The following is a 22,283-nucleotide window of genomic DNA, read 5'->3' as shown; positions in this document are numbered from 1 at the left end:
GAGCGCTCATTTTTCCAAAACATCAATTTGAATTATATTTTCTTGTTGGGTAGTGTGACCAGGTTTTTTGTAATGGTGGAATGATGGGATTTGCACTTTTATTGTTCAAACCTTATTTTCGGAAAAACACAATAAAAAGAGTCATACAAATTGGCCAATCTTCTAGAAAATAGATTCATAAATTGGATAAAATTAAGTGCTTAGTGCTGAGGGTCCTAACTAGCTTGTAATATTCAACAGAATATCAAAATCACGGCCTATGAGATCCCATCATGAACTGAGAACGCTTAACCCATTGTCCACTAGTGGGTATTGTTTAAATACAGCGGGGCCAAGTGGGTTAATATACCTTATCGATAGGTCCGCTACACGTGCTACTTGGAATCAGACCAAAATGGGACGCGGAAAGAAAAAAGTGCATCCTAAGACGCGTACAGCTGCTTTCAAGGCCAGCGAACCGAACGAAATCGTTGAAGCTCCCCACTCTTTTGTCATACATCGAGGACTAACATGCCCGTACATCACAGACCTCACACTGGACTTTCGCCGCATCATGGAGCCATTCACGGCGACCAACTTGCGGGAGTCGCGAATGAATCGCATCAAAGACTTTGTCAGCTTGAGCAGCTTCTTTCATGTCTCGCACATGACCATCTTCAATAAGGCATCCACACAGTTGTCCTTCAAAGTGGTGCGCCTTCCGCGAGGTCCTTCGCTGACATTTAAGGTTCGTGTGTTGCGGCAATGCATTTGCTTTATAAATCCATATGGCATGACATATTCAACAGGTCCACCAATTTACACTAGCCCGGGATGTGATTTCTATAGCCAAGAAGCAAATGATTGACAGTGATCACTTCAAGCAAGCCCCGCTGGTCATCATGAACAACTTCAGTGGCGATGGCAATCATCTGAAGCTGATGGCAAGCACATTTCAAAACATGTTCCCGTCGATTAACCTGAATACGGTTAATATTGGCACTATACGCCGTTGTGTTCTGTTCTCGTATAATCCGGACACGAAGCTCGTGGAGATGCGTCACTATTCGGTGGAGGTTGTGCCCGTGGGTCTGAATCGCGCAGTTAAGAAAATTGTCACGGGCGTCGTTCCGAACCTAAACAAGTACAACGACATTGCGGATTTTGTTGCGAGGTGGGTCTCTGCAGTGCACAACAGGTGTGTGTGTGTGTGTGCAATTTGTATTTATGTGGTTTTTCCTTTTAGAGATGGGAACGCATCTGAATCGGAGGCCGAGGATGACGAACAGGCGCATGTGGTGCTGGCGCAGACGCTCAAGAGCGGCGGAAACTTGGAGGGAAATAAGAGTACCATAAAGCTGCACGAGATCGGACCACGTCTGACCATGCAGCTGATCAAAATAGAAGAGGGACTCTTTACCGGCGAAGTGCTGTATCACGACCATGTCGTGAAGACGGAGGATGAAAAGGAAACGATGCGAAAGATAATTGAAAAGAAGAAGAAGCTTAAGGAGCAACGCAAGAAGGAGCAGACTGAGAATCGGGCGCGCAATTTGAAACTGAAGAAAGACCAGAAATGGGCAGCCAAAAAAGAAGCCGATGGGATCAACAGCGATGCTGATGATGATGCTGCGTACTACAAGGAGGAAGTGGGAGAGGAGCCAGATGAAGGTAACGTATAGTAGTACGCCACCATTCCAGCCAACATATTAAAGGTTTCCTTTTGCAGAGCTCTTCAAACACGAGGAAAGATCCTCTCGCAAGCGACACAGTCTGCCCGGCGGCATGAAGTACAAGAATAAGAAGGCAAAGTTGGACCCCAAGAATGATAAGAAAGAAAAGTTTGACCACAAAAATGAGAAGAAAGAAAAATTTGATCCCAAAAATAGGGGCAGAGCAAAGTTCGACCACAAAAACAATAGGAAAACCAAGTTTGACCCCAAAAAGAATAAGAAATCAAAGTAGTATTTTAAATAAAAACTATTTTCTACACATTTTTTGCTGTCTGAGAATCTTAACAATGAGTATGTATATGTATTTTAAAACTAGCTAAACATTCTTTGTACGACCTCCTTGTAGTGGGCCTTGCTATCCTTCCAGCTGGCCGCAATTTTGTCCCGCAATTTGCTGAAATCTCGTTTCTCCTCGTAGTCGTGCACCCGCTCTATGGTGGCCTGGGCCTTGGCGAACTCTTTCATGTGATAGTAGGCCAAGGCGCGACGGTAAATACTCTTCTCGGTGGGGCTCTCAGCCCTCTCCACAAACTCTGTGTGATAGATAACGTGCTCGTAGCGCTCCTCCTGCAACATGCATGCGGCCAGGTTAGTCTGTAGCTGAACAAACAAAGCCTCCACGATGGTGCCATTGATGCCATTGGACTTCTTGGTGAGTTGGTCGAAAGGTTTGTACGTGATGAGCAGCTTTGCGGCCCGCGCAAAGTAATCAAATGCAAATTTTGGATAGCTCTTAAACATGGCCACTCCACTCTCCTTGAGCCGCAGCGCTAGTTCATAGATCTCGGCTGCGTTAAGCTTGTGCACTTGGGGGTTTTTAACAATCAGCTCTAGTGTCAAATCAAACTCGATTCGTTCGCCGGTCTTGCTGGTAATGCTGCACGCGGCGGTTTCCCCCGGCAGGAATTGCTGCAGCAGCATCTCCACATAGCAGTCCACGGGCGTTATGGCAGTCCCCATTTCCAAGGTATGTTGCTGGGGAAATGTCAAGGACTCGTCGCTGTCCAGATACTTGCTGGGCCTGTCCCCCAAATTGGCGCATTTGTTGACGCTAAATAGCACTGTGCTGGCAGCCATCGGCTTTGCCATGTCGCCGAACTGCAGGCCAAGTACCTTCTTGCTCAGGCCGCGCTTCTCGTCCTTCCATTCTGTGCCAACATACCATCCATCCATCTTAATAGAGCGCAAAAGAAAAGAGTCTTGTCTTGCAATATGTTAAAAGAAAAACCAACCAAAAGAAAACCGACGTCAGAGGCCTTATTAGAGGTGTCAAACCATCGAGGGCACTATCGATAGTATCGATATTTTAATGATGGCCTCTACTGTCGACGGTTTTGAGACTATCATGATAGTATCGAGCTACAGTCGTTGCGCTTTTGATATGTTTGGATTGGTATTTTTTTGATTTTGATATTCCGTTTAATATTAATAGCTAGCTGGGACGCGTTATTCCATACGCGTTCCCGTAAGATACATTTGATTTTGTATGGGAAAAATTTCAGCAGCATGCTGCCACACCACGAAAATGAGGGGAAAGTCTCCACAAAAACACTCTATTCTCCACTGAAAAGAGAGCACTCTCCACGAATTGAGAGCAAATTTTGAAAACTCCACGAATTGAGAGCGAGTTTTGCAAACTCTCCACGAATTGAGAGCGAAAAATGTCAGTATTTTTGGTGCGCTAAATTGAGTTTGGCGGTTTAAAAAATAGATTGGAACTTGATTAAACTACTTTTATATACCGATATAAAGAGATGAAAGCGAAGAGCTACCCAGAGTGTTCAAAAATATGTAGTACTGTAACACTGTGGCGCCCCCACAGAGATAGGCGGTCATTTCCCGAAGCTCCGAATACAGTTAGTCTCAACTGGCGCGATTTGCGTCTGATCTTATACTATACAAAATTCTTTAAGAAAAATTTATAAAAAAAATCCAATGCAACTTTTTGTGTATACCTTTTTTTATTTCTAATTATCTGTAACCTAGTATGCCCATTCGCGCAATACGCAGTTGCTCTGCCATCGTATAACAAGCTGCATTCCATACACTAAACAGTTTTACAAATATTTTGGAGTATGTTTCATATTCAATCAACTTTTTTGTTTGTTTGTAGTAAAACGTTATGTACATACATTAGTTAACGCGGAAGCAGCGATCATGAGGGATCAGATCAAGTATTAAGCATTGGAGCTTAACTTACAAATAGCAATACATAAAGTAAAAGTAACCATCGATCACAATCAACGATCTATGTATACATATAGATATAGATATTCATATATGTATGTGTATATATATATATATTGTATATTGATGACCTGGAAATTTCCTATTTTCTACATACATCTGTATATTGCTATAATCTATAGTTATCATATATCAATCAATGAAATCGGTTATATATATTGCAGTATAATAGAATTAATTTTCGTTCACATACTCGTGTATTCCATATACGTAGTGTTGTATTATACCGAACGCAGACAGACCCACTCACTTGTCATGTCTTGTTTCACACAAAGATTTTAAATTAATTTGTATATATTGTTGAGTAAACTTAGATTACAAATATTTGCCAATGGATTACTAAGCTTAACTTTAACTTTACATTTAACACAAACATTAGGCAATAGGCATACCATACATATATACTTAAGTCACAAATGTGCATTGCGAAAAACCAAAAGCATGCTTTGACAATTCAAATTCAAATTCAAATGAAGCGAGACACTAACTAACATTATTCTAAGGACTAATTCCTCATTCCGGTCTGCAGTTTCCAATCTGTGCAACGAATATCCAATTCGCATACACAGTTTTCCAATTTACTTAAGGCCGTTCCGCGTGTGCCCTCCGGGGCTAACAGTTTAAGCTGCCGGAGCGCAATGCAATAATGCATGTATTTGTGTATTTGAGCTAAATAAACACTTAAATTAACACGGATCGCGCGCATGCCGATGCACAGCGGATCCAATGCACAATATAGATATAATATAAAGAGAATGACCCACAAAATGTGTCTTACAGCGCCTAAGTCACTAATACATATATTTCCGTTCCATGTTACATTCGTACATTACAAACCTAACAGCCAGTTTTTGCAAAAATATCTTTCATATATGTATATATAAATATTTTGTATTTTGTATACTCCTTTTGGATTTATTGTGGTTGTTTTTTTTTTTTTTTATCTTTTCTTTTGTTTCTTTTTTTTGCTTTTATAACTTCATTTAATTCATATTATGCGCGCGTGTGTGTGTGTATTATGGGTGTGTGTGTGTGTGTATGGATGTAAATAGACTTTCGGAGATCGCTGTATTTTGGGTATTTTCAGCATGGTTTTTCTCTCAATGCTGTGTGCATGTTTTTGTTTTGTTTTTAGTTTTTAGTTTTGCTGGCTAATTATCATTCATTCATTCATCGTAATCATCAAAGTTTTCAATATCTATGTCGTATTCATAATTCTCCAGATCTATATCGGGGTCGGAATCAGTGTCCGAGTATATATCGCCGGCATCTCTATTCCATCGATTTCTTCTCCTCGCATTCAAATGCATCTCCTCATCCGTATCATAACCTTCGTACTCGTCCCCGTCGCCATCATCGCTCGAGGACAGTAGATGATCCTCGCGCCAATGCCGGTTAACATACTGTTAATGTTCCATAAGGGCCGCTACACAACAGTAAACCGCACCAATAGCAACAGTCACAAAAATAAAAAAACAAAAAAAAAAAACAAAGAGATTTTTGTTATGCATAATTCAAGAGATCAAATGAGGTGAAAGTCTTACGTGACGGCGTGCGGCCGGTCTTATTCTCATTGGGTGTGAAGTTTAGAAAGTCCCAAATCAAAATTGTATCATCGTGTGAGCTGCTGACAATTTGGAACTCGTCGAATTGCAACCGAAAGACGCGACCAGTGTGTTCCTAGAATGTTTCAGGATCGACCATAGACCGGCAATGTTGAACATGAGCTTACGACCCCAACTTACCACAAGTGTGTTCAGACATAGAGTGTTGGAGGCAGCTCTTGGGTCCAGGGCAGCCACCAGATCCCAGACCTTAATCTTTCCATCGTACGCACCGCTGACAATGCGTTTCGTATCGAAACGAATGCAACGTACAAGCTCCTCGTGGCCCTCCAGGACCCGCAGGCAAGCGCCGCATTCAATGTCCCAGAGTCTGAGAGAGAGAAGCATCCAAAAAAAATGATGAATTATTGAAATACTGGGGTGAGAAAGTATTCCAGCGCGCTCACCTAATGGAATTATCTGAGCTGCCGCTTACAACCAAACGATCTCTATATTGCAGGCAGGCAATGCCACGCTTGTGGCCATTCAGAGTGCGCACAAATTCACAGCTGGATGTGGACCACACCTTGATGGTGCGATCCCCACTCGCGGACACAATGTACTTCTCATCGAAGTCCACCACATTGACGGCAGCACGATGGCCGACGAGCACGCGACGTAATGTTATCTCGCTGGGAGAGGTCATGTCCCACACGGCAATGGATCGATCCTTGGAGCAAGTCACCATCATGCCATTGTTGAAACGCAAGTGTAGCACCGCTTCGCAGTGATGAATGAGAGTGTTGACCATATCGCCAGTGTTGACATCCCATACGCGCACCGTGGAATCGCTGGAGCCACTGATGATCACCTTGTCGTCATACTGCAGGCATAGCACCGATCCAGTGTGTCCTGTGAGGGTCTAAACGAATGCAGCCAGTGATATTGGTTAGTGAGAAGAGTCGAGAGTAGAGAAAGGTGTAGCCGACTCACCTTGACGCACTGCAGATCCGTGCGATCCCAGATCTTGATGGTGTTATCCCTTAGGCCGGACACAATCTTTCCATCATCGTACTGCAGACAATAGACACCCTTGGAGTTCTCGGAACGACAATTGATCCGTCGCAGCATGTGACGGCCAGTTCTCCAGTTATTCTCAATGCTGTCAATGTCCTGTTGGCAACATACACAAAAAAGGATTCGATTAGCCTAAACAAGTCATATGTATACTGGCGGAGGGGTTGGGGCACAACTTACATTCATTATTTTGGGGAACAACTCGCGATGGAATGAGTGCGGCCTTTGGGTCTGGCCAGGTCTTGGCTTGAACAGATACTGCATCCAGTTGCGCCGCTCAGCCAGGCCACGCCACAACGAATCCGTTCGGACCTTTCGCTCGATGAGCTTCTTCCACAACATACCCTCGGATATAACGCGCAGCCATTCCTTGCACACCAGCTCGGCTGATTTCAGCGATTCGGCATCCACATACGATAAAATGTTTTCGGCAATGTGATCCAGACCCTTGACTGCAATGTGGGGATATACACACAGAATGATTAGCATTTTATTGTACGCCTCGCCGAGCCCTATTTAGTCGCCTAATTAAGTTACTTTTAGTGGCAACCAGAGCCAATCTGTGACAGATCTGATCTCTGATATGCTGCAGCTGTCGAGATGATGCAATGGGTGGTTATGGCATACCCACAGCAGAGCAGAGCAGTCTGCTGGCACCCACGCACACCCCCCACCCATTCATTGACATACAAGACACAAAATGATGCACCTAACGGCATTAAAATGCACTTAGTCTAGGAGTGGAGTGTATGGAGGAGGCGCAACCAATAGAGCGACATATTTACATGTGTCATGTGCACACACACGTTGCAAGGAGCGGCGGCGTCGGCGGCAGCGCCCTCTCTCCTCACTCTCCATGCCCACAAGTGAGGTTGATGGTGAGGGTGGTTGGGTTAGATGTCGCCAGACACATCTGCTGCATTGACAACCCAACCCAGGGGCGGGGGGCGGTGGGCGGTGGGCTGTGGGCCCACAGTCTGAAGTGCATATTCGCTCGCTGCATTTGCCAAACACAATTAAAAATGTGCATAACTCGTAGCGATGGGCGCTCTATGGGTGTCGTGTCGGCTTGGCTCTGTGGGGCTTTGCGACGATTTGGCTCAAGTTGTTTGGCTGTCGTTAGCGTCCCCGTCTAACGGTCTTAAGAGCGTCTCTTACTCTGTCTCTCTGTCGGTATGTCTGTCTCTCTGTCTGTCTGTCGGTCGCTCCCGATGTGTATGCCTGCCTGGTTAGCTGCCTTTGAAGTGCATTACAATGTAAATAGAGAAGAGAAGACAATGTTGCATATTTTCAACTCTTTCTTTTCTGCTTTTACGTTCATGCACAAGGAGGACACTTACTAGTGGGGGAGGGGGGATTTCTGAGGGCAGGAAACATTCAACGACTTCCTCAAAGAACTTTTGCCATGGCTGAGCCAGGCGGTGAAAGGGCTACCCCCTAGAGAGAAAGCAAAGATAACAGGCAGCACCTGGGCACCTAGGCTGCTAGAGGGATTTTCGCGAACGGCATTCCTGTAGGCGGCAAGCAGCCGAGCAGCATTTTTAATCGATAAAACGGATGCGTTGTTCATAGTACGAAACCGACAAAACGATGCAAGTCCTGCTGAGCGGTCACCTGACATGGCAGGATATATGTATTTATGTATGTGTATGTATACCCCCATTACCGGACGCAATTTTTGCTTTACATTTCCTCTATTTTTTGTTTTGTTTTCTGCTACGATTAAGCTACATTAACAGCTATTTGTTGATTTTATTAATCATCGATATATGCAGTATATATAAATATGTATGGCACATAACTCGAAATATACATATATGTATAGATATATTTTTTAAACCTGTTTACCAAATGCAACTGCAACTGCTCCCCCCAATACCATTATAATTGCAATTGGTTAAACATTATTATCAAGCCAATAAGAGAGCACAAAATCGATTCTCATTTTCTTATGAATAATATATAAGGTTTGTTCCCGGTTTCGTTTCGTTTTGTTTTTGTTCCGGTAAAGCGCGTTTAATGGAAGCAACGACCTTTCAGTCAACACAGCAACTTCACCCTGGACTCCCCTCCTCCCTCCACACTTTTTTCCAGCTCCAAAGGCATGCCCCGCCAACAAAAGCAGGCGGCAGCAACAATCGGGTTCAGTGAGAGGGAGAGAAAGCACAAGGGGGGAGGGAGCTCCCCCCCGGAGAGAGAAGTCGGAATGAATTTAGTCGAGTTCTGTTCGGGGTTTACCTTTCATGTTGTTCAACTTTGTTCCCATCATTTATACTCGCATGTACCCTAACAGAAGGGTATTACAATTGATTGCAGAAAACGGAAACTCTGTTTCCCTATGCCATGGCAACAATACATCAAACTGGACAAGTGTTTGTGTTTGAGTGGTAAAAGCATTAAAATAGTTCATTTAAATATTATAAATTTCAATCTATTCTTTGGGACATTTTCTGTTGCTTTTATCAACCCAATTTAGTCATATTGTGGCAACTGTAAGGGTATCCTACAGCTTCTATTACAACAGCCATCATTATGATTGCATGTCATGTGTTTAGGTTCGAGCTATTGGATGTACACGTAGTGCTAACACAGCTCTGGATCATTCATTTTAAAACGAGAAATTTCTTGAACATTAATTGGGTGCTGCAATCTGTGCTGTTGTTATCGGTGGCGCTTGGCTTATCATGGCATTTGGCTTAGCCACTTTTTTTTGTCATCTGAGTGAATGGAGGAGTATTGACCTCTCAAAATAAATTATAATTATAGTATATTAATAATTATTTATAGATTAACATGTATGATGAATAGTTGGTGTTCCCTCAACATCCAAAGCCCCATCGATTTCTTAATTACTCGGAACGATTAGAAGATTGTGTCTGCGCTTCCCCAGAAGTACTTTTCAATTAAATCAGTCCACAGGTGAAAGCAATTATCTTCACTCCCTGCTTCCCCTCCCTCCCTGTCTGGTTGAATGTTCTCCAGAGTTGAGATATTTCTGCTGCCCTACACTGCCCGCCCACTCGATGGGATGATGATACTCACTTGGTAACAATGTGATAAAGTCCCGCTGTAGCATTGGCTTCAGATACGCATTGATCTGTCCGTGTTGATAGTGGCACATGCGTGATAGCAGCTGCTCCACAAAGTCCACCTGCCCCGACTCGCTCCACTGTGTGAAATATTGAAAGCAGAGATCCCGCTCTGTCTGATATGTGGGCGATGAGTCTTTCTTGCGCACCGGGTCGTACAGCATGGTGGTGGTGAACTGTACACAGCGCACAAAACAGAGAGAGAGAGAGAAAAGAAGGAAATTAATTATGAAATTACATTTGTTTGTATGTATGATTTTTGGATGGTGATATGGATATGATACTGATATGATATACTCTTTCTTGCGGCCATGTCAAGGGGCGGACTCATAAAAACTGAAAAACTAGCTAGATGCTCCGCTCCCCGTTTATTGTATGTCTCGCCGGGGAGTTGTGCAACATTTCTGAGATTTTATTTTGTGTATTTTTTCTGTTTCTGTTTTTTGTTTGGAGGCAAGCAGCAACTCGGACGACCCAAAGTTGGGGCTTACAATTAGGCAATTAGTTGGTGGAGCTTGGAGTTTCTTTCTTTTTCGTAATCTCTTACTCTTTGCTTTTTGTTTTTATTTGGGGGCTACGAAAGAGTTTGCAAAACGAAAATGGCAAAAATTCAAGCCAGACAGGCAGCAGCAAATCATTCACATATGATATTTATGCAAAAAATGAAAGTATCTTTTCTAAATATAGTCGAATTAGTCGAAACGAAAATCATTTATCAGGCATAGATTTCATTCAATTATTTGTGGGCGAAAAATTGATGTTAAAGATCTTCCCAGCCCCCACAAACAAATTGGCTAAACAAATCGGACAAAACTTGTGCGTGTGTGGTGTGTGTGGTGTGTGAGTGATTTAGATAATTAAGTTAACTGCAATGTCAGCAATTATAAAACCTTGCCTATGCTATATACGATAGTATACGTTGTACATACTTGTATGTATTCGCTTTGCCTTAATTTAATTGCAATATTATAGCTTGTGTTTGCTTTAGTTGTTTGCCTTATGCTTGAAAGTTTTTAGCTTAAATTTTAGTTTGAGGTTTTATGGAGTCTACTGCTGCTGCTGCTGCTACCTTGATAAAGTGGGTTAAAGGCAAGGATGCTCGAAATAGGTAAGCCTGGCTTGGTGTCTGTGGCCAAAACGAAGCATCATTAAATTAATTAGCTTTGCAAAGATTCCACCTTGATTTCAACTTAAAGCCCAGATGACTCAGGCAACAACTTTTATTGCAAATGGAAACCACACTTTTTGACACAGGTAAATGTACAACATAATAAATAACATAATGTCTGTGTGTTGTGCGTGAGGCTGACCTTCAGTACAAAGCCTACCCTACCCCCTACACCATTTACTCAAGATCTATGTTGATCCCATGAATGAACGGGTATGTGCTGAGTATTGTTTAATATTAATTGTGTAAACAAACTTGAACGCAACAAGGCCAATAATAAACTAAATCTGAAATCTGGTTAGGCCTCTGTTATTTTTTATTTTTGCGGTGCGAGATCGGGAATCGGACAAGAACGAAATGAAAGAGAGATGGTAATGCTGCTGGCTGCTTTCGCGGATGATGATGATGATGATGGTGGTGACGCCGAATAATTGGGCGAGCGAACTCTCGTATGAGGCTGAAAAGTTTAAGGTTAGCACATTTAAAAGAAAAGCAAAATAAATAAAAAAGCGACAATGTCTGAATTTAATAGAGTGCACGAGTGCAAAATCTGTAGTATATACGAAAATAAAGCACAAACGCACACTCTGGCATTTAGAGAGCATATACATACATATGCACACATATATATATATGTATGTCGCTGTGTGTATGTGGAGGCGACACCTTGAGTGTTGAGCATTATGTACATAAATGTGTGTTGGATTGGAGAGAGAGCATTGCATATATGGGAAATCGTTGCCTATATCGATGGCGCTTACTCAATCCATCTACATTTGGGTCTACTTACAGCTTGGGCATTGGAGTTGGTCTCATCCATTATTTTGTCCGTGTCCATTTTCATCATTGTTGTTGTGTTTGTTGTACTTATAAGTTACTGGCTGTTTGGGTTTGGTTTTCTTTTGCACACACTCACTCCCGCGATTATGCACACGTAAGTGTTTGCTATTGCTTTTACTTTACGTTTAACGCGACAGCACAACAAATAGTTACATTTAATTTGGGTTTTTAATTGCTTTTTTTTAGGATTTCTTCACAGAAAAATTACAATTCGCTCGTCTCGCTGTGAGTATGACCACAAGTTGGAAGCGCGTAAATGACAAATTCACATCACTAAGATGATTCTCGCTGCAAGTCATTCATTATAGTTTGGCCTTATTGCTGGGCACCCCGCCATTTAATGGTTGGCCTTTGCATTCAACGAAAGTGAAGCCACTGTAAGCCGTGCTTTGACCAGCAAGGCTTGATTTAACTTAATTAATTTAACACCTAATTTAAAATAGTTTCCTTTACAAATTGACAGAGAGTAGATTTGACCAGTGTGCCCGCAAATTTATCGATAAAATATACCACTGACCCTCAGAAATATACCGTAAATATACCTTGAACACAATTTCGACGTCAAAATATTCCGAAATGTATATTTCTACTGCCGCCGATGACAGTGCACTATCGATAGCTGTGTTGTTTGTTTTTTGTGAATACAAAAACAGTACTGCAAAGCGCCAGCATATAACCCTCCGAGAGGCACCACTAGACACCAGCTGATTTCGTGTAGTTGTTGATCGCGTTTGTTGTCGTTACTTAATTGATAAACTTTTTGGGTTGGGGGGCGACTCTCCAGATAACCTTCACTCTCTAAATTAATAAACATTGACGCAAGTAAGTGCCGGTCCAGCTGTATGGGCTGCTCATTTCACTCACATTCAATCGACCGCAGCTGTCACAGTCCCCTGATATTCCGCTCAAATTTTAACTAAAATTAAATCTTATTCAAGTGGTTCGTTTATCGGCTCGTTTTCTAATGGCTGTCCGTAATCAAGACACGGCCAACTTTATCCGCGATGGCAAGAAGATCGTGGGAGTGGCCCTCAACTACATGTAAATCCATACACTGCCGTTGCTCTAAAATTAGGTAATCTTCAACTTGTAACGTCCACGCAGGGACGTTGTGAAAGCCAGAAATGTGCCTGTGCCAAAGGAGCCGCTGGTTTTCCTCAAGCCCACATCATCTTATCTACGCGAGGGTCATCCGATAATCGTAGGTTATCACCAAGTCAAATAAACGGCCTTCAACTAATTTTTGGCATGTCTCTTAGCTACCAAAAGTGTTCTCCAAAGTGGCCTATGAGGTTGAGCTGGGCGTGGTGATTGGAACACGGTGCAAGAATGTCTCCAAGCAGGATGCCATGAAGTATGTTTCGGGCTATTGCCTGGCTCTGGATCTAACCGCCCAGTGCAATCTGGTAAGGATTTAATATTCTACTTTCCCCAACATCGAGTAATACTGCTTTCGCTGCAGACTGCCGCTCGCGCTGCTGGCCATCCGTGGACCTTGGGCAAAGGATTCGATACCTCAACACCCGTTTCGAAGTTCATACCTTTCGATGACGTGGACGATCCACACGCGCTGCCACTGTGGCTCAAGGTTAATGGCGAAGTGAAGCAAAAGGGTTGCACCGCGGATTTGATCTTTAAAGTGCCCGACATCATTGCGTACGTGTCCAAGTATATGACCCTGGAGCCCAACGATCTGATACTGACGGGCACGCCCAATGGCTCGGACGCATTCAAGGCTGGCGATGAGATTGAATGCGGCATGGCTGAGTTTGCCACGCTCAAGTTCCAAGTGTGTGGCGAATAAACGGCAAAGCAAACGGACTGACAACATGGACACATATTTTTGTATGCTCTGTAAATGCTTTATAGTATGATTTGGTTATGCATAATTTATTCTTCAATATTACTTCCTGCCACTCTTGACATCATCGCAGGCAATCAAATATTTGCGCATCGCTGCACACTCGTCTGTGTTCTTCCATTTTGTGGCGGGACAATTCTCGTATACCTGTTCCAAAATGCACGCCAGCAAGGTGGCAGGATAATAGTCGCATTCCCCCTTCGTGTGCATCCATTGGTATTGCTGGGTACGCTTTAGCGCTGTTTCAAATATGGATTAAAAAATGCCATAAGATTGTGCTCCACACTCACCATAGTCCACGCAGCTATTCAGGCTGCTCACCATCAGCTGGGACATGGTCGCATCGTTCTTGTAGCGCTGCTGGTAGCTTTGCTGCAAGGCTGCCACGTTCACGGATCCATTGGTTAGCAAATATCCATTCGCCTTGAAGGCACACTCGGCTATGCACTGAAAATGATGATTTTCTTTAAAGTTTTGGCCACCATTCGTGTCGTGTACCCACCGCATGCAGGGCCACTTTATCCGATTTGAGATTTCGCGACTCGCCATTGTTTGTGGTTGTAGTAGAGTTTTTGGTCAGCAAGGATTTGCGACAGGTCTGGATGGCTTTATCGTTTCGCTGGACATTGCAGCAGGAGCTCATCTAAAGGATAATAAATAAATAATTAAAGAAAACCGTAAGCTGTTTAAGTCTCACAAATTTGGGTTGCTTCGCCTGGTCACAGCTCGTATAATTGAATGAGTTTGCAGCGGTGCACAAAGCAGGCAAAATTAATAGAAGCACATATCCCCCGTACATTGTTGTCACTCACTCAAAAATTGTCAATCAAGTGTTCATTTTGGCAGACTTTATATTGGGCTATATCCAAACTGCTGCAATTTAATGTTAAAGTTAATGTTGCATAAAAAGTAATAACCGTTGTGCCAGTTAAGAGAATTTTAAATTTTCCATTCAAAATAAATTAGAGAGCTGCATGACACCGATAACACCCGATAACATTATCGGAAATTGGTGTCACGCAAAAAACTCGTAAATATTGGAATTACTCGAATTATTTGGAATTAAAGAGGACATGGAGCCGAGTTTGTACAAGGGAAATGCAATTTTCCAGAACCAACCCAACTATAAGGTATTTAACAAATCATTTGAGCATGCGGACGATTCCTTCTACACATATTTGAATGAAGTGGACGCGGAGGTGCTCAGGCAAGAGCTGGAAGAGCCCTCGAAAGTATTTACATCGTACAGCAACAACTCGACGCCACAGGACCCGCGTACACAACAGACTGCAAATGCATACATATGGGACCACTCAAGTCCACTGCTGCCCTACAAGTTTCCCAATCACAGGGAGAAGTATTCTGCCCTGAATCGCAAACAACAGACGGCCTGTGTAAGGGTGCTGCTGGCCTGGCAACGCAACGAACTTGTGCCGGAGGAAGATTTTGTGATATGGCGTGTCACCGAGAAGAAACGATGCACGGAATACCAAATGTTCCAGAAAGATGTCCACGATTATGAAACCAGTCAGAGGGAGCTGCTCTACGCCCCAATGAAGACGATTGTGCAGGCCTATAACGTGTGGCATGAGCTGCGTGTGAAACAGCTGCTAAAAGGCGTTCCCAATGACACTTATGTGACGTACTCGGGTCTGCCACAGCTGGCCCAATGCAAGAGCCTCAATCCTCAAACCGCCAGTGTGGAGCAGGTGCAGCTGCAGCGGATTGTGGGCCAGGTACGGCTGTGCCCGGAGGTGAAGCTAAAGCGAGGCGAACTGATGACACTGAATGTGCGTTTGAGTCGCTATGCGGGCATAGAAACCGTTTACCCAACCATGCCAATGCCGGAAGAGTCGGATGAAGGCAACATCTTCGTTTTGCCCTTGGAATCGCTCCTGATGCTTTTGACTACCGGTGCATATGTTGATTTGCCCACGGAAATGATGCTCACCATCAAGGAACCAAATGGGAGTGATTGCAGATGTATCGAATTTCACGAGCCCTTTCCAGCGCGCAACTGCGGCTGGCACACTAGTGGTTTGCTTTTGACGCAAGCCTATCAGGTCTACAAGGCGCAGCCAGGAGAAGACAAGTGGCTAACGTTTGACCAGAATGGCACATTGAAAGACGAACCAGATAAAAAATCAGGTGCTAAATTAGCCGTCGATCTGCAAATGTACTACAATCTTCGACCAGTGGACATGGAATCAGCTGCCATAGAGCCGGCCAACTCGAACACTGCCATGATTAGCTGGTGTCTAAGATGCCAGGCGGATGATAATGCCGAGTCACTTGAAGACTTTCAAATATATAGCAGCGTATCGGTGTCTGCTGTGAGCGATATGCAGGGAAAGCAGCCCCTCGGCTGTCACTTCATCAAGCTGGAGAACAAACCCGACTGCGGTTGCGAGATTATGTCCAAATATGAATTGCTCAAAGCTTGGCTGCAGTTGAAGCTCCTCAAAGCGGAGCTGGGGCACTGCAGTCGCGTGTCGCTGCGTGACTTTGAACCAATGCTCGAGGAGAAGCTGACACTGGCTTCGCTGGAAAAGACGCTACACGACTACTACAATACGAGCATGCCGCAGTTGCTCTCACATCTTTGTGAGTTTCTTAAACTTTTTAATGCTGTCCCGCCTGGCAAGTATTTGCTCCGAAATTCAGCCAAGCACAAGGACAAGTTTTTACTGTGTAAACCCATCAAGGAGGCCACACCACAGAGTTTCAGGCTGCACGAACTGCTAACGGGCAGCGCGCCCAGTGATGAATGCTTTCTCAGTCAAAACAGTTACTTGCCCATCTCGAACACACTCTGCGGACGGCTGCATCAAGAGCAGCAGTTGCTGCCCTGCGCATTTCCAACGAATATCACAGGCCTACCAGTGAAATGCCGCCGCAATAAGGTGCCCGCGATTGAGCCACGACGACAGCCATTAAACTGGAGAGTCACTGCCTATAGAGAGGCGAGGCAAAAGAACGCGAAAAAAGCGCAGAAGATACGGGCCAGGGCTCGAAAGAAGGTGGCTGCCAAAAATGAGGAAAAGGTTGACAAAGAGATGGACAAGTTTATGAGTCTGTGAGCCCACAAAGGCGCCACTTATTGCACTGTATATGTACAAAAATGTTAATTAAACTTAAATATAAACCTATTTCCTTGTGTTGTGATTATGGGTGATCTAATGCTCCGCTTTGGCCTCCGTCTCTATAATTAGTTCGTCTTCATTCACTTTCAGGGGAGCGCAACGTGTCCAAAATGTTTCATAATCGCTTTCCGGCAGACTGTCCCAGGGAAATGTGTGCAATGACAAGTCATTGAAGACATTGTGATGCTCGTAGTCATCCTCCAGAGGGGTCTCTGTGCAGTGTTCGAGTATTTGGTTGATGTGATCCTTGGGGGTCTTTCTCGTCATGGTCAGCATCTCAAAACTATTCGAAATCAGTAGCACGTTTGGCAGAGAATCCCTTGTCCAGTTGCGCCACAGGATGTTGTGCATCAGGGGGTAGGGGCAGTGGGGCAGATAGTAGAGTGTGGGAACGGTCGCCTCGTGCTTGCCTGCACAGTCTTCGGCTATAACACTGCCATCGAACAGACGCAGCAGCTCCTTCTCGCTCTCCCTGAACACAGGATCGAAATAAATAGCTTCCTTGATCTGGTAGTGTCGCTGCATACAAACAACGAATGCAGCCTGATGCAGTGCGATGTGGGTGCGGGAAAACGGCCCCAGACCCAGGCAGACGATGCGCTCCAGTGGTCGATTTATGATATCCACCTGTTGCTGCAGCGTCTCCATAGCCAGTATAAAGTAATCGCTTTGTGACATTTTCGTGCACAGACGCTCCAGACGACTAGAATTGGATAGTTTTGTGTTTAGATTTGGATAATATTGTGCAGTCACACTTACTCCTTGAATTTGTCGACATTCACATCGGGGCAGTCGTTCAAATAGTCGGTCTCGGACTTGTGGCGATCCCGCCGCCCCAAACACTTGCGGGCTATCCATTTCTTCCTGGTAACCACTTGGAAATCCTCGCCAGGTCCAGACATCGCAAAAGGTAAATAAATAATTTTATTTCTGCTAGAGCTGAGAAACCAACGATAGTAGTATCGATAGGACCGTGGCGTTGTATCGATATTGGAAATATGCTGCAACAGCTGGTTGCTCTTTCCATCTCTTTCTATCACAAGAACTACTTCAAATTTAGAAATGAACGACCCAAACAAAGCTATTTCGGTAAATTTATCATCTTTGCTGAGCTTAAAGGCCGAATTACTGCGCAAGCAGCATGAAGTGAAGTTGGCCAAGGCCGCGCAAGTGTCGGCCGGTGAGCACAAGCCCCAAAAAGTCGTCAGCGAGAAGGAGAAGCAGCCCAAGTCCCACAGCTACAAGGAAGTAAGCCGCAATGAGGACGCCAAGGTCTATGAGACCGAGGATCATGCGCAGCTGGAGAAGTCGCGACGCGTTCTGGAGGCCAAGAGCAAGTACTACGATCGCATGAGTCGCAGCGGGGGCAACCTCAACTCTGACGACAATTGCCTGGTGATGTTCAATCGAAAGCGACAGGAGGAAGACCTAGACGACGACGACGAGCCACAGACTTGTTCTCCTCCCGGGCGCGTCAGCAGCAGTTCAAGCAGCTCCAGCGAAGATGAGGGCAATGACGATGACGAAGTGGAGTACGTTGATTGCTTGGGCCGCACAAGGAAATGTCTCAGAAAGGTATTGGCAGAGGAGAAGAAACGCGACAAGAAACTGGCCCAAAGTATGCCGGAGCGCATTGATACCACCAAGGCCAACTGGATGATAGACACCAAGGGCGATCAGGAGGAGCGGGAGGAGGAGGATCTCATCGTGAAACCGCGTCCCCCAGGCAGCATTTTCAGCGATGACCAGTCCACAGCGACCCACCACGCCGAGCAGCTTCTGAATTGGGAGCGCAAAGAGCAGGAGAATGCCGAAAAGCCAGACGTGCACTATCAAGATGTCTTCTTTGACGAGGCCCGCACCCATGGTGTCGGCTACTATGCCTTCTCCACAGACGAGGAGGAGCGCGCCAAGCAGCAAAAAGAGCTGGAGGAGGCCCGCAAGGCCACAACAGAGGAGCAGGTTCGTCGCGACGAGTTGAGAGCCAAGCGCGACAGCATGGTGGCTGGTCGAGTGCTGGCCGCCAAGAACCGTATACGGGCACGCAGTGGTCTGCCGCCCATCAGCAAGGAGGATTACGAACGGGAGCTGCAGCAGAAGAAGGACGAATCAGCGGCCGAGGCTGTGGAACGGGAACGCAAAGAGCGTGAAAAGAAAGAGGCGATTGAGAAGGAGAAAGAAGCCGAAGAGGCGGAACGCGCAGAGCTGCGCAAGGAGCATGTTCGTGATTGGGATAAGGAGAAGCTGGCGGAGGAGTCCGAGGAAGAGTGGGAATACAAAGCCGAACGTCTGCCCATGTCGCAGGAGGAGTGGAACGAGAAACAGCGTACCGAGCGGAAAGAGGAATTTGCTCCCCTGCCAGAGCCGCTGAAACGCAGCAACTTCAGCAGCATTCCAGAGCCTCCGCCACTGTGGGACATTCAAGAACAGGAATTCAGTAATTTCCATTCCAGCAAGCAGCAGCAGCAGCAGCAGCAACAGCATCAGCAGTTCCAGCGACGCAATTACACTACACCCAACGATGACATTGACGATGATACACCTTCGACCTCTGCAGGCAGTCGGGGTGCTGCTATTCCGCCACCTCCAGGCCTAAATGACATGGGACCTCCTGCCGCGAAGATATCCAGATCTCAGAACGAGTTGGAACGCTCCATCGAGGCTGGCCTAAAGTTTCTGCGCAATTGCTGTGACAAGGAGGCGATGACCAACAAGGCCACCTGGACAGCCAAGGCGGATTATTAATCTAAGGCATTACTTTTGTTTTGTTTATAATTTATTGCTTTGTGTAAAGAATACTTTAAAAAAAACACACAATACACAATATGCGAACTGGACAAGTTGACTATTGTCTGGGTTCTTTGAGCTAAGATCCAACAAATATATATGTTAACTATATAGCTACAATAAGAGCATAAACGTACAGTTCCACAATGCCAGTCCAGAAATATCCATCGGCAACTTTGGCATAAAATAAAATATAAATTCCAAAAGCGTTTATAAAGTCTACCTAATTTGGCTTTGGATCGTTGGGGGCTTACTCAAACCTCACATCCAATACAATAAAGAAAGAAAAAGTCTCCGAAACTAAAACAAAATTCAATTAAAAGTTATCCCCGATGGCATTATCGTATTGCTTCACCCACAGTTCACGCTTTTCGAGATAACATTCCATTGTTGGCTGCTGGAGCAACGCAAACGCTACCGACATGTAGGGTAGCCGGACGTTATCGTACCCTCTAATCTCATATAAAGTATTGCTAGGCCTAATGGCTACGTTTTGAAAATATTCACTAGTTTTGCATATACCTATGTACCTATGGGTTAACTGAGTTATCGTTAATTTGGTGTGTGTGTTCAAGAGAGCTGTGGATGCCAGCCCTAAAGCATATCCCCATCGACCATATCGATGACTATTTCGGACATTTTCTGGCGACACAGATCGTTGGGTGGAAAGTTAAGCATTGGCGCACCCTCATCCTCCTCCTCGGGCTCGTCGTTCCGATTTAAATACATGTCCGGTGCATCTTCGGAAGAGCATGTACTTATGGGTATAATGTCCATGGCCAGGCCCAGGGCAAAGCGTCCATAGGCTTTCAGTTCCTCGGCGAAGCTTGAATCAAGATAGGGATAAATAAACTAGTTGTATTTTTGAGGATTTTCTTTAGCTTACAGATCCTGCAGCTTTTCCAGGGTATTGCAGTGTTCTGGCAGAGCAGTGCACAGGATTTCCAGCCACCTGAACAACTCATCCGTGTAGGTTTTCAGCAACGTCTTCAGCTCCGCATCCCGCATCTCCTTTGTGGTGCAGCAGTACAACAGATTGGCAATGTCCAAGGCAATAGAGCTATAACGTATTAGCTGAAAATCTATCAGGGCCACCTCCAGTACGCGCTGTGGAAACTCCGGATCGTAGTGATACAGAAAATTGTTGACCCAACAGTCGCCATGGCAAATGGCCGACAACGGAGACTCTGAACTGGCCAATTTGACCATCTGGCCAAAGAAGGAGGAGCCCTCAGCGAAATTGCGCATGGCCAGGACGTACTTGGAGTCGGCGGGCAGCACTTCGGAAACCATTTTGACGGCATTCTTTGTGAGACGCTCGTAGTAGTTTCTATACCAACTCGTGTTGGCTGTGCAGAAGATGCCCTCGCTGATGAGGCTGCACAGCTTGGCAAAGTCCAGCGGATGCTCAAACTTGTACGCCAAACTGAGGGAATGTAATTGGGCCACCTGCAAGAGCACAGACTGCGCCTCCTCCATGCTGAGTCCTTTGTGGCGATCGGACATCTGAAATCCACGTTCGCGCAGATCCTCTGCATGAAATGGAAGATGCTTAGCATAATGTGGGCAAGAAATGTGGTCTCATAGTTACCCATTATGAGCAGATCATGTCGGGCTGTGTAGCACTTGGGTATGGCATTAAAAACCGGCGACTCGCGGCCTGTTTTGCTCGCCTGAAACTTCAGTAACTCTGGCATTATTGTGGTATAGAACTCCACTTCGTTGCTGTTGATGGGACGCAACATTAAATAATTGCAATATCTGTTTGGATATCTCTGTCTCTTACCGAAACAATTTGTCGCTTTTGTAGGCCTCACGCTGGGCCACGCTCTCCGGCATAACCTTGCATATGACGTTCTGCGTCCATTTGTGTTGGCTGCCATCGAGACTCTGCCGCTTGCCACTCAGATTTATTCGATACAGGGCAGCCGTATAATTGTCGCCGCGGTCCGAACCCTGAGCCAGCTGCAAATGCCACGTGTCCTCTATGTCAGCCAAAATATATTCAAAATCTCTCTTTCATGCATCCACTTTACCTCAAGGGCATCGATTTCCACATCCGGCTCCACGTGCTTGAACAATTCCTGAAACACGTCCAGCGATAGGATCTGTTTGCTTTCGTCGTCGGTTGCACCATTTGCCGCTCCCATTCCGGTTGTTGTTGTAGCTGGCTCTGTAATACCCATTTCTATCCGTTTTGCCACCAAAAGTTTATCTGCTCCGGAAAGGTCCTGGCCTGGCAGCTCCTCCAATGTTGTAAATCGATTCGAACAATTTCGAGTTAACTTTGTGTTATGCACGCTACACTTTTCAGATTTTCTGTTTTCGGTTTTCGCTTTTAAGTTTTATCCATCGATTTTGCGCGAACATGTGTTTCCTTCCCATGCCCCTTCCCCTACACAATCCATTTCGTCCTTTTTGCGCTTTCATCCGTGCTTTTATCGGACTTATCGATCAAATATACCGAAAAATACTCTCTCATGTTCAAAAAATATCGTATATATACCGCGAAAGTTGCAAGGGCGCTGCCAGCCTGAACTTTTATCTCCCCACTGAACTGCGCGCCAAATTTAAATTTCTATAAGTGGCCCACACACTTTGGCATTTAAAAACATTAGATATAGATTTTTGGTGATTATCATATGATTATTTTAGATCATTTACTTGTATAATTGAGCTTTGGCTTACAAAGTAGTCTAGAAAAAATGAACATTTGATGCTATTAGTTATAGATATATGTATATATGTATGTATGTAGATAGAGAAATGCCTGCTGCAGCGATGTTAACATTCGAATTATCGCTTATTATCCATT

The 22,283-nt window shown here is 44.9% G+C and overlaps 9 protein-coding genes across 11 annotated transcripts; 4 read left to right on the top strand and 5 right to left on the bottom strand.

Annotated features, from left to right (window-relative positions):
• The first annotated feature begins 355 nt into the window (after positions 1–355).
• LOC111065735 (protein Peter pan) lies at positions 356–1,987 on the top strand. The gene is made up of 4 exons (XM_022354109.2): positions 356–727; positions 789–1,153; positions 1,226–1,650; positions 1,709–1,987. Exons 1-4 carry the CDS (start codon positions 395–397, stop codon positions 1,942–1,944), a joined length of 1,359 nt encoding a protein of 452 aa, XP_022209801.2. The 5' UTR covers positions 356–394; the 3' UTR covers positions 1,945–1,987.
• On the bottom strand, positions 1,945–2,993 carry LOC111065736 (70 kDa peptidyl-prolyl isomerase). The gene has a single exon (XM_022354110.2). It carries the CDS (start codon positions 2,883–2,885, stop codon positions 2,025–2,027), a length of 861 nt encoding a protein of 286 aa, XP_022209802.1. The 5' UTR covers positions 2,886–2,993; the 3' UTR covers positions 1,945–2,024.
• A 1,736-nt stretch (positions 2,994–4,729) lies between these two features.
• Positions 4,730–12,169, bottom strand: LOC111065888 (F-box/WD repeat-containing protein 11). Its single transcript, XM_022354328.2, has 8 exons — positions 11,628–12,169; positions 9,623–9,845; positions 6,761–7,032; positions 6,497–6,676; positions 5,971–6,425; positions 5,705–5,894; positions 5,504–5,639; positions 4,730–5,385 (listed from the first exon to the last, which is right to left on the bottom strand). The coding sequence occupies exons 1-8, from the start codon at positions 11,682–11,684 to the stop codon at positions 5,366–5,368; spliced, it is 1,533 nt and encodes a 510-aa protein (XP_022210020.1). The 5' UTR covers positions 11,685–12,169; the 3' UTR covers positions 4,730–5,365.
• Positions 12,170–12,376: 207 nt separating this feature from the next.
• Positions 12,377–13,620, top strand: LOC111065891 (acylpyruvase FAHD1, mitochondrial). Its single transcript, XM_022354331.2, has 5 exons — positions 12,377–12,499; positions 12,616–12,718; positions 12,782–12,878; positions 12,937–13,083; positions 13,140–13,620. Coding segments are annotated over exons 1-5 (690 nt in total). The 5' UTR covers positions 12,377–12,498; the 3' UTR covers positions 13,482–13,620.
• LOC111065892 lies at positions 13,510–14,529 on the bottom strand. 2 transcript variants are annotated; one of them, XM_022354333.2, is made up of 5 exons: positions 14,351–14,529; positions 14,236–14,263; positions 14,041–14,181; positions 13,829–13,985; positions 13,510–13,777 (listed from the first exon to the last, which is right to left on the bottom strand). In XM_022354333.2, the coding sequence occupies exons 3-5, from the start codon at positions 14,179–14,181 to the stop codon at positions 13,581–13,583; spliced, it is 495 nt and encodes a 164-aa protein (XP_022210025.2). In that variant the 5' UTR covers positions 14,236–14,263; positions 14,351–14,529; the 3' UTR covers positions 13,510–13,580. The 2 variants fall into 2 exon arrangements, with proteins under 2 accessions (XP_022210025.2, XP_022210024.2); XM_022354332.2 differs by having other exon boundaries at positions 13,511–13,777; positions 14,236–14,529.
• LOC111065886 (little elongation complex subunit 2) lies at positions 14,256–16,681 on the top strand. The gene has a single exon (XM_022354326.2). The coding sequence runs from the start codon at positions 14,612–14,614 to the stop codon at positions 16,616–16,618; it is 2,007 nt and encodes a 668-aa protein (XP_022210018.2). The 5' UTR covers positions 14,256–14,611; the 3' UTR covers positions 16,619–16,681.
• LOC111065890 (SRR1-like protein) lies at positions 16,586–17,604 on the bottom strand. Its single transcript, XM_022354330.2, has 2 exons — positions 17,441–17,604; positions 16,586–17,384 (listed from the first exon to the last, which is right to left on the bottom strand). The coding sequence occupies exons 1-2, from the start codon at positions 17,581–17,583 to the stop codon at positions 16,715–16,717; spliced, it is 813 nt and encodes a 270-aa protein (XP_022210022.2). The 5' UTR covers positions 17,584–17,604; the 3' UTR covers positions 16,586–16,714.
• On the top strand, positions 17,427–19,677 carry LOC111065887 (coiled-coil domain-containing protein 174). 2 transcript variants are annotated; one of them, XM_022354327.2, is made up of 2 exons: positions 17,427–17,591; positions 17,651–19,677. In XM_022354327.2, the coding sequence occupies exon 2, from the start codon at positions 17,744–17,746 to the stop codon at positions 19,424–19,426; it is 1,683 nt and encodes a 560-aa protein (XP_022210019.2). In that variant the 5' UTR covers positions 17,427–17,591; positions 17,651–17,743; the 3' UTR covers positions 19,427–19,677. The 2 variants fall into 2 exon arrangements, with proteins under 2 accessions (XP_022210019.2, XP_041451079.1); XM_041595145.1 differs by having other exon boundaries at positions 17,642–19,677.
• On the bottom strand, positions 19,430–21,877 carry LOC111065889. Its single transcript, XM_022354329.2, has 5 exons — positions 21,505–21,877; positions 21,255–21,433; positions 21,060–21,193; positions 20,355–21,000; positions 19,430–20,294 (listed from the first exon to the last, which is right to left on the bottom strand). The coding sequence occupies exons 1-5, from the start codon at positions 21,652–21,654 to the stop codon at positions 20,063–20,065; spliced, it is 1,341 nt and encodes a 446-aa protein (XP_022210021.2). The 5' UTR covers positions 21,655–21,877; the 3' UTR covers positions 19,430–20,062.
• Positions 21,878–22,283: the final 406 nt, after the last annotated feature.

This window comes from Drosophila obscura, unplaced genomic scaffold (assembly GCF_018151105.1).
Source record: "Drosophila obscura isolate BZ-5 IFL unplaced genomic scaffold, ASM1815110v1 contig_4, whole genome shotgun sequence".
NCBI lineage: Eukaryota > Metazoa > Arthropoda > Insecta > Diptera > Drosophilidae > Drosophila > Drosophila obscura.
This window is presented reverse-complemented; position numbering and strand designations above follow the sequence as displayed.

What these genes read in the sequence shown, in the direction of transcription:
- LOC111065889 (XM_022354329.2), bottom strand. Translation starts at nt 21,654, where the DNA reads ATGGGTATTACAGAGCCAGCTACAACAACAACCGGAATGGGAGCGGCA. An exon ending in AAAAGCGACAAATTGTTTCG is followed by an intron (nt 21,194 to 21,254) that starts GTAAGAGACAGA and finishes TCCCATCAACAG; the next exon opens with CAACGAAGTGGAGTTCTATA. An exon ending in ACATGATCTGCTCATAATGG is followed by an intron (nt 21,001 to 21,059) that starts GTAACTATGAGA and finishes CATTTCATGCAG; the next exon opens with AGGATCTGCGCGAACGTGGA.
- LOC111065735 (XM_022354109.2), top strand. Translation starts at nt 395, where the DNA reads ATGGGACGCGGAAAGAAAAAAGTGCATCCTAAGACGCGTACAGCTGCT. An exon ending in GTCCTTCGCTGACATTTAAG is followed by an intron (nt 728 to 788) that starts GTTCGTGTGTTG and finishes CATATTCAACAG; the next exon opens with GTCCACCAATTTACACTAGC. An exon ending in ATTGCGGATTTTGTTGCGAG is followed by an intron (nt 1,154 to 1,225) that starts GTGGGTCTCTGC and finishes TTTTCCTTTTAG; the next exon opens with AGATGGGAACGCATCTGAAT.
- LOC111065888 (XM_022354328.2), bottom strand. Translation starts at nt 11,684, where the DNA reads ATGATGAAAATGGACACGGACAAAATAATGGATGAGACCAACTCCAAT. An exon ending in CCAACTCCAATGCCCAAGCT is followed by an intron (nt 9,846 to 11,627) that starts GTAAGTAGACCC and finishes CGCTGTGTACAG; the next exon opens with TTCACCACCACCATGCTGTA. An exon ending in CGGATCTGCAGTGCGTCAAG is followed by an intron (nt 6,426 to 6,496) that starts GTGAGTCGGCTA and finishes GCATTCGTTTAG; the next exon opens with ACCCTCACAGGACACACTGG.
- LOC111065890 (XM_022354330.2), bottom strand. Translation starts at nt 17,583, where the DNA reads ATGTCTGGACCTGGCGAGGATTTCCAAGTGGTTACCAGGAAGAAATGG. An exon ending in AATGTCGACAAATTCAAGGA is followed by an intron (nt 17,385 to 17,440) that starts GTAAGTGTGACT and finishes ATCCAATTCTAG; the next exon opens with TCGTCTGGAGCGTCTGTGCA.
- LOC111065887 (XM_022354327.2), top strand. Translation starts at nt 17,744, where the DNA reads ATGAACGACCCAAACAAAGCTATTTCGGTAAATTTATCATCTTTGCTG.
- LOC111065886 (XM_022354326.2), top strand. Translation starts at nt 14,612, where the DNA reads ATGGAGCCGAGTTTGTACAAGGGAAATGCAATTTTCCAGAACCAACCC.
- LOC111065891 (XM_022354331.2), top strand. An exon ending in GGAGTGGCCCTCAACTACAT is followed by an intron (nt 12,719 to 12,781) that starts GTAAATCCATAC and finishes ACGTCCACGCAG; the next exon opens with GGACGTTGTGAAAGCCAGAA. An exon ending in GCGAGGGTCATCCGATAATC is followed by an intron (nt 12,879 to 12,936) that starts GTAGGTTATCAC and finishes CATGTCTCTTAG; the next exon opens with CTACCAAAAGTGTTCTCCAA.
- LOC111065736 (XM_022354110.2), bottom strand. Translation starts at nt 2,885, where the DNA reads ATGGATGGATGGTATGTTGGCACAGAATGGAAGGACGAGAAGCGCGGC.
- LOC111065892 (XM_022354332.2), bottom strand. Translation starts at nt 14,337, where the DNA reads ATGTACGGGGGATATGTGCTTCTATTAATTTTGCCTGCTTTGTGCACC. An exon ending in AGGCGAAGCAACCCAAATTT is followed by an intron (nt 14,182 to 14,235) that starts GTGAGACTTAAA and finishes ATTATCCTTTAG; the next exon opens with ATGAGCTCCTGCTGCAATGT. An exon ending in ATAAAGTGGCCCTGCATGCG is followed by an intron (nt 13,986 to 14,040) that starts GTGGGTACACGA and finishes CATCATTTTCAG; the next exon opens with TGCATAGCCGAGTGTGCCTT.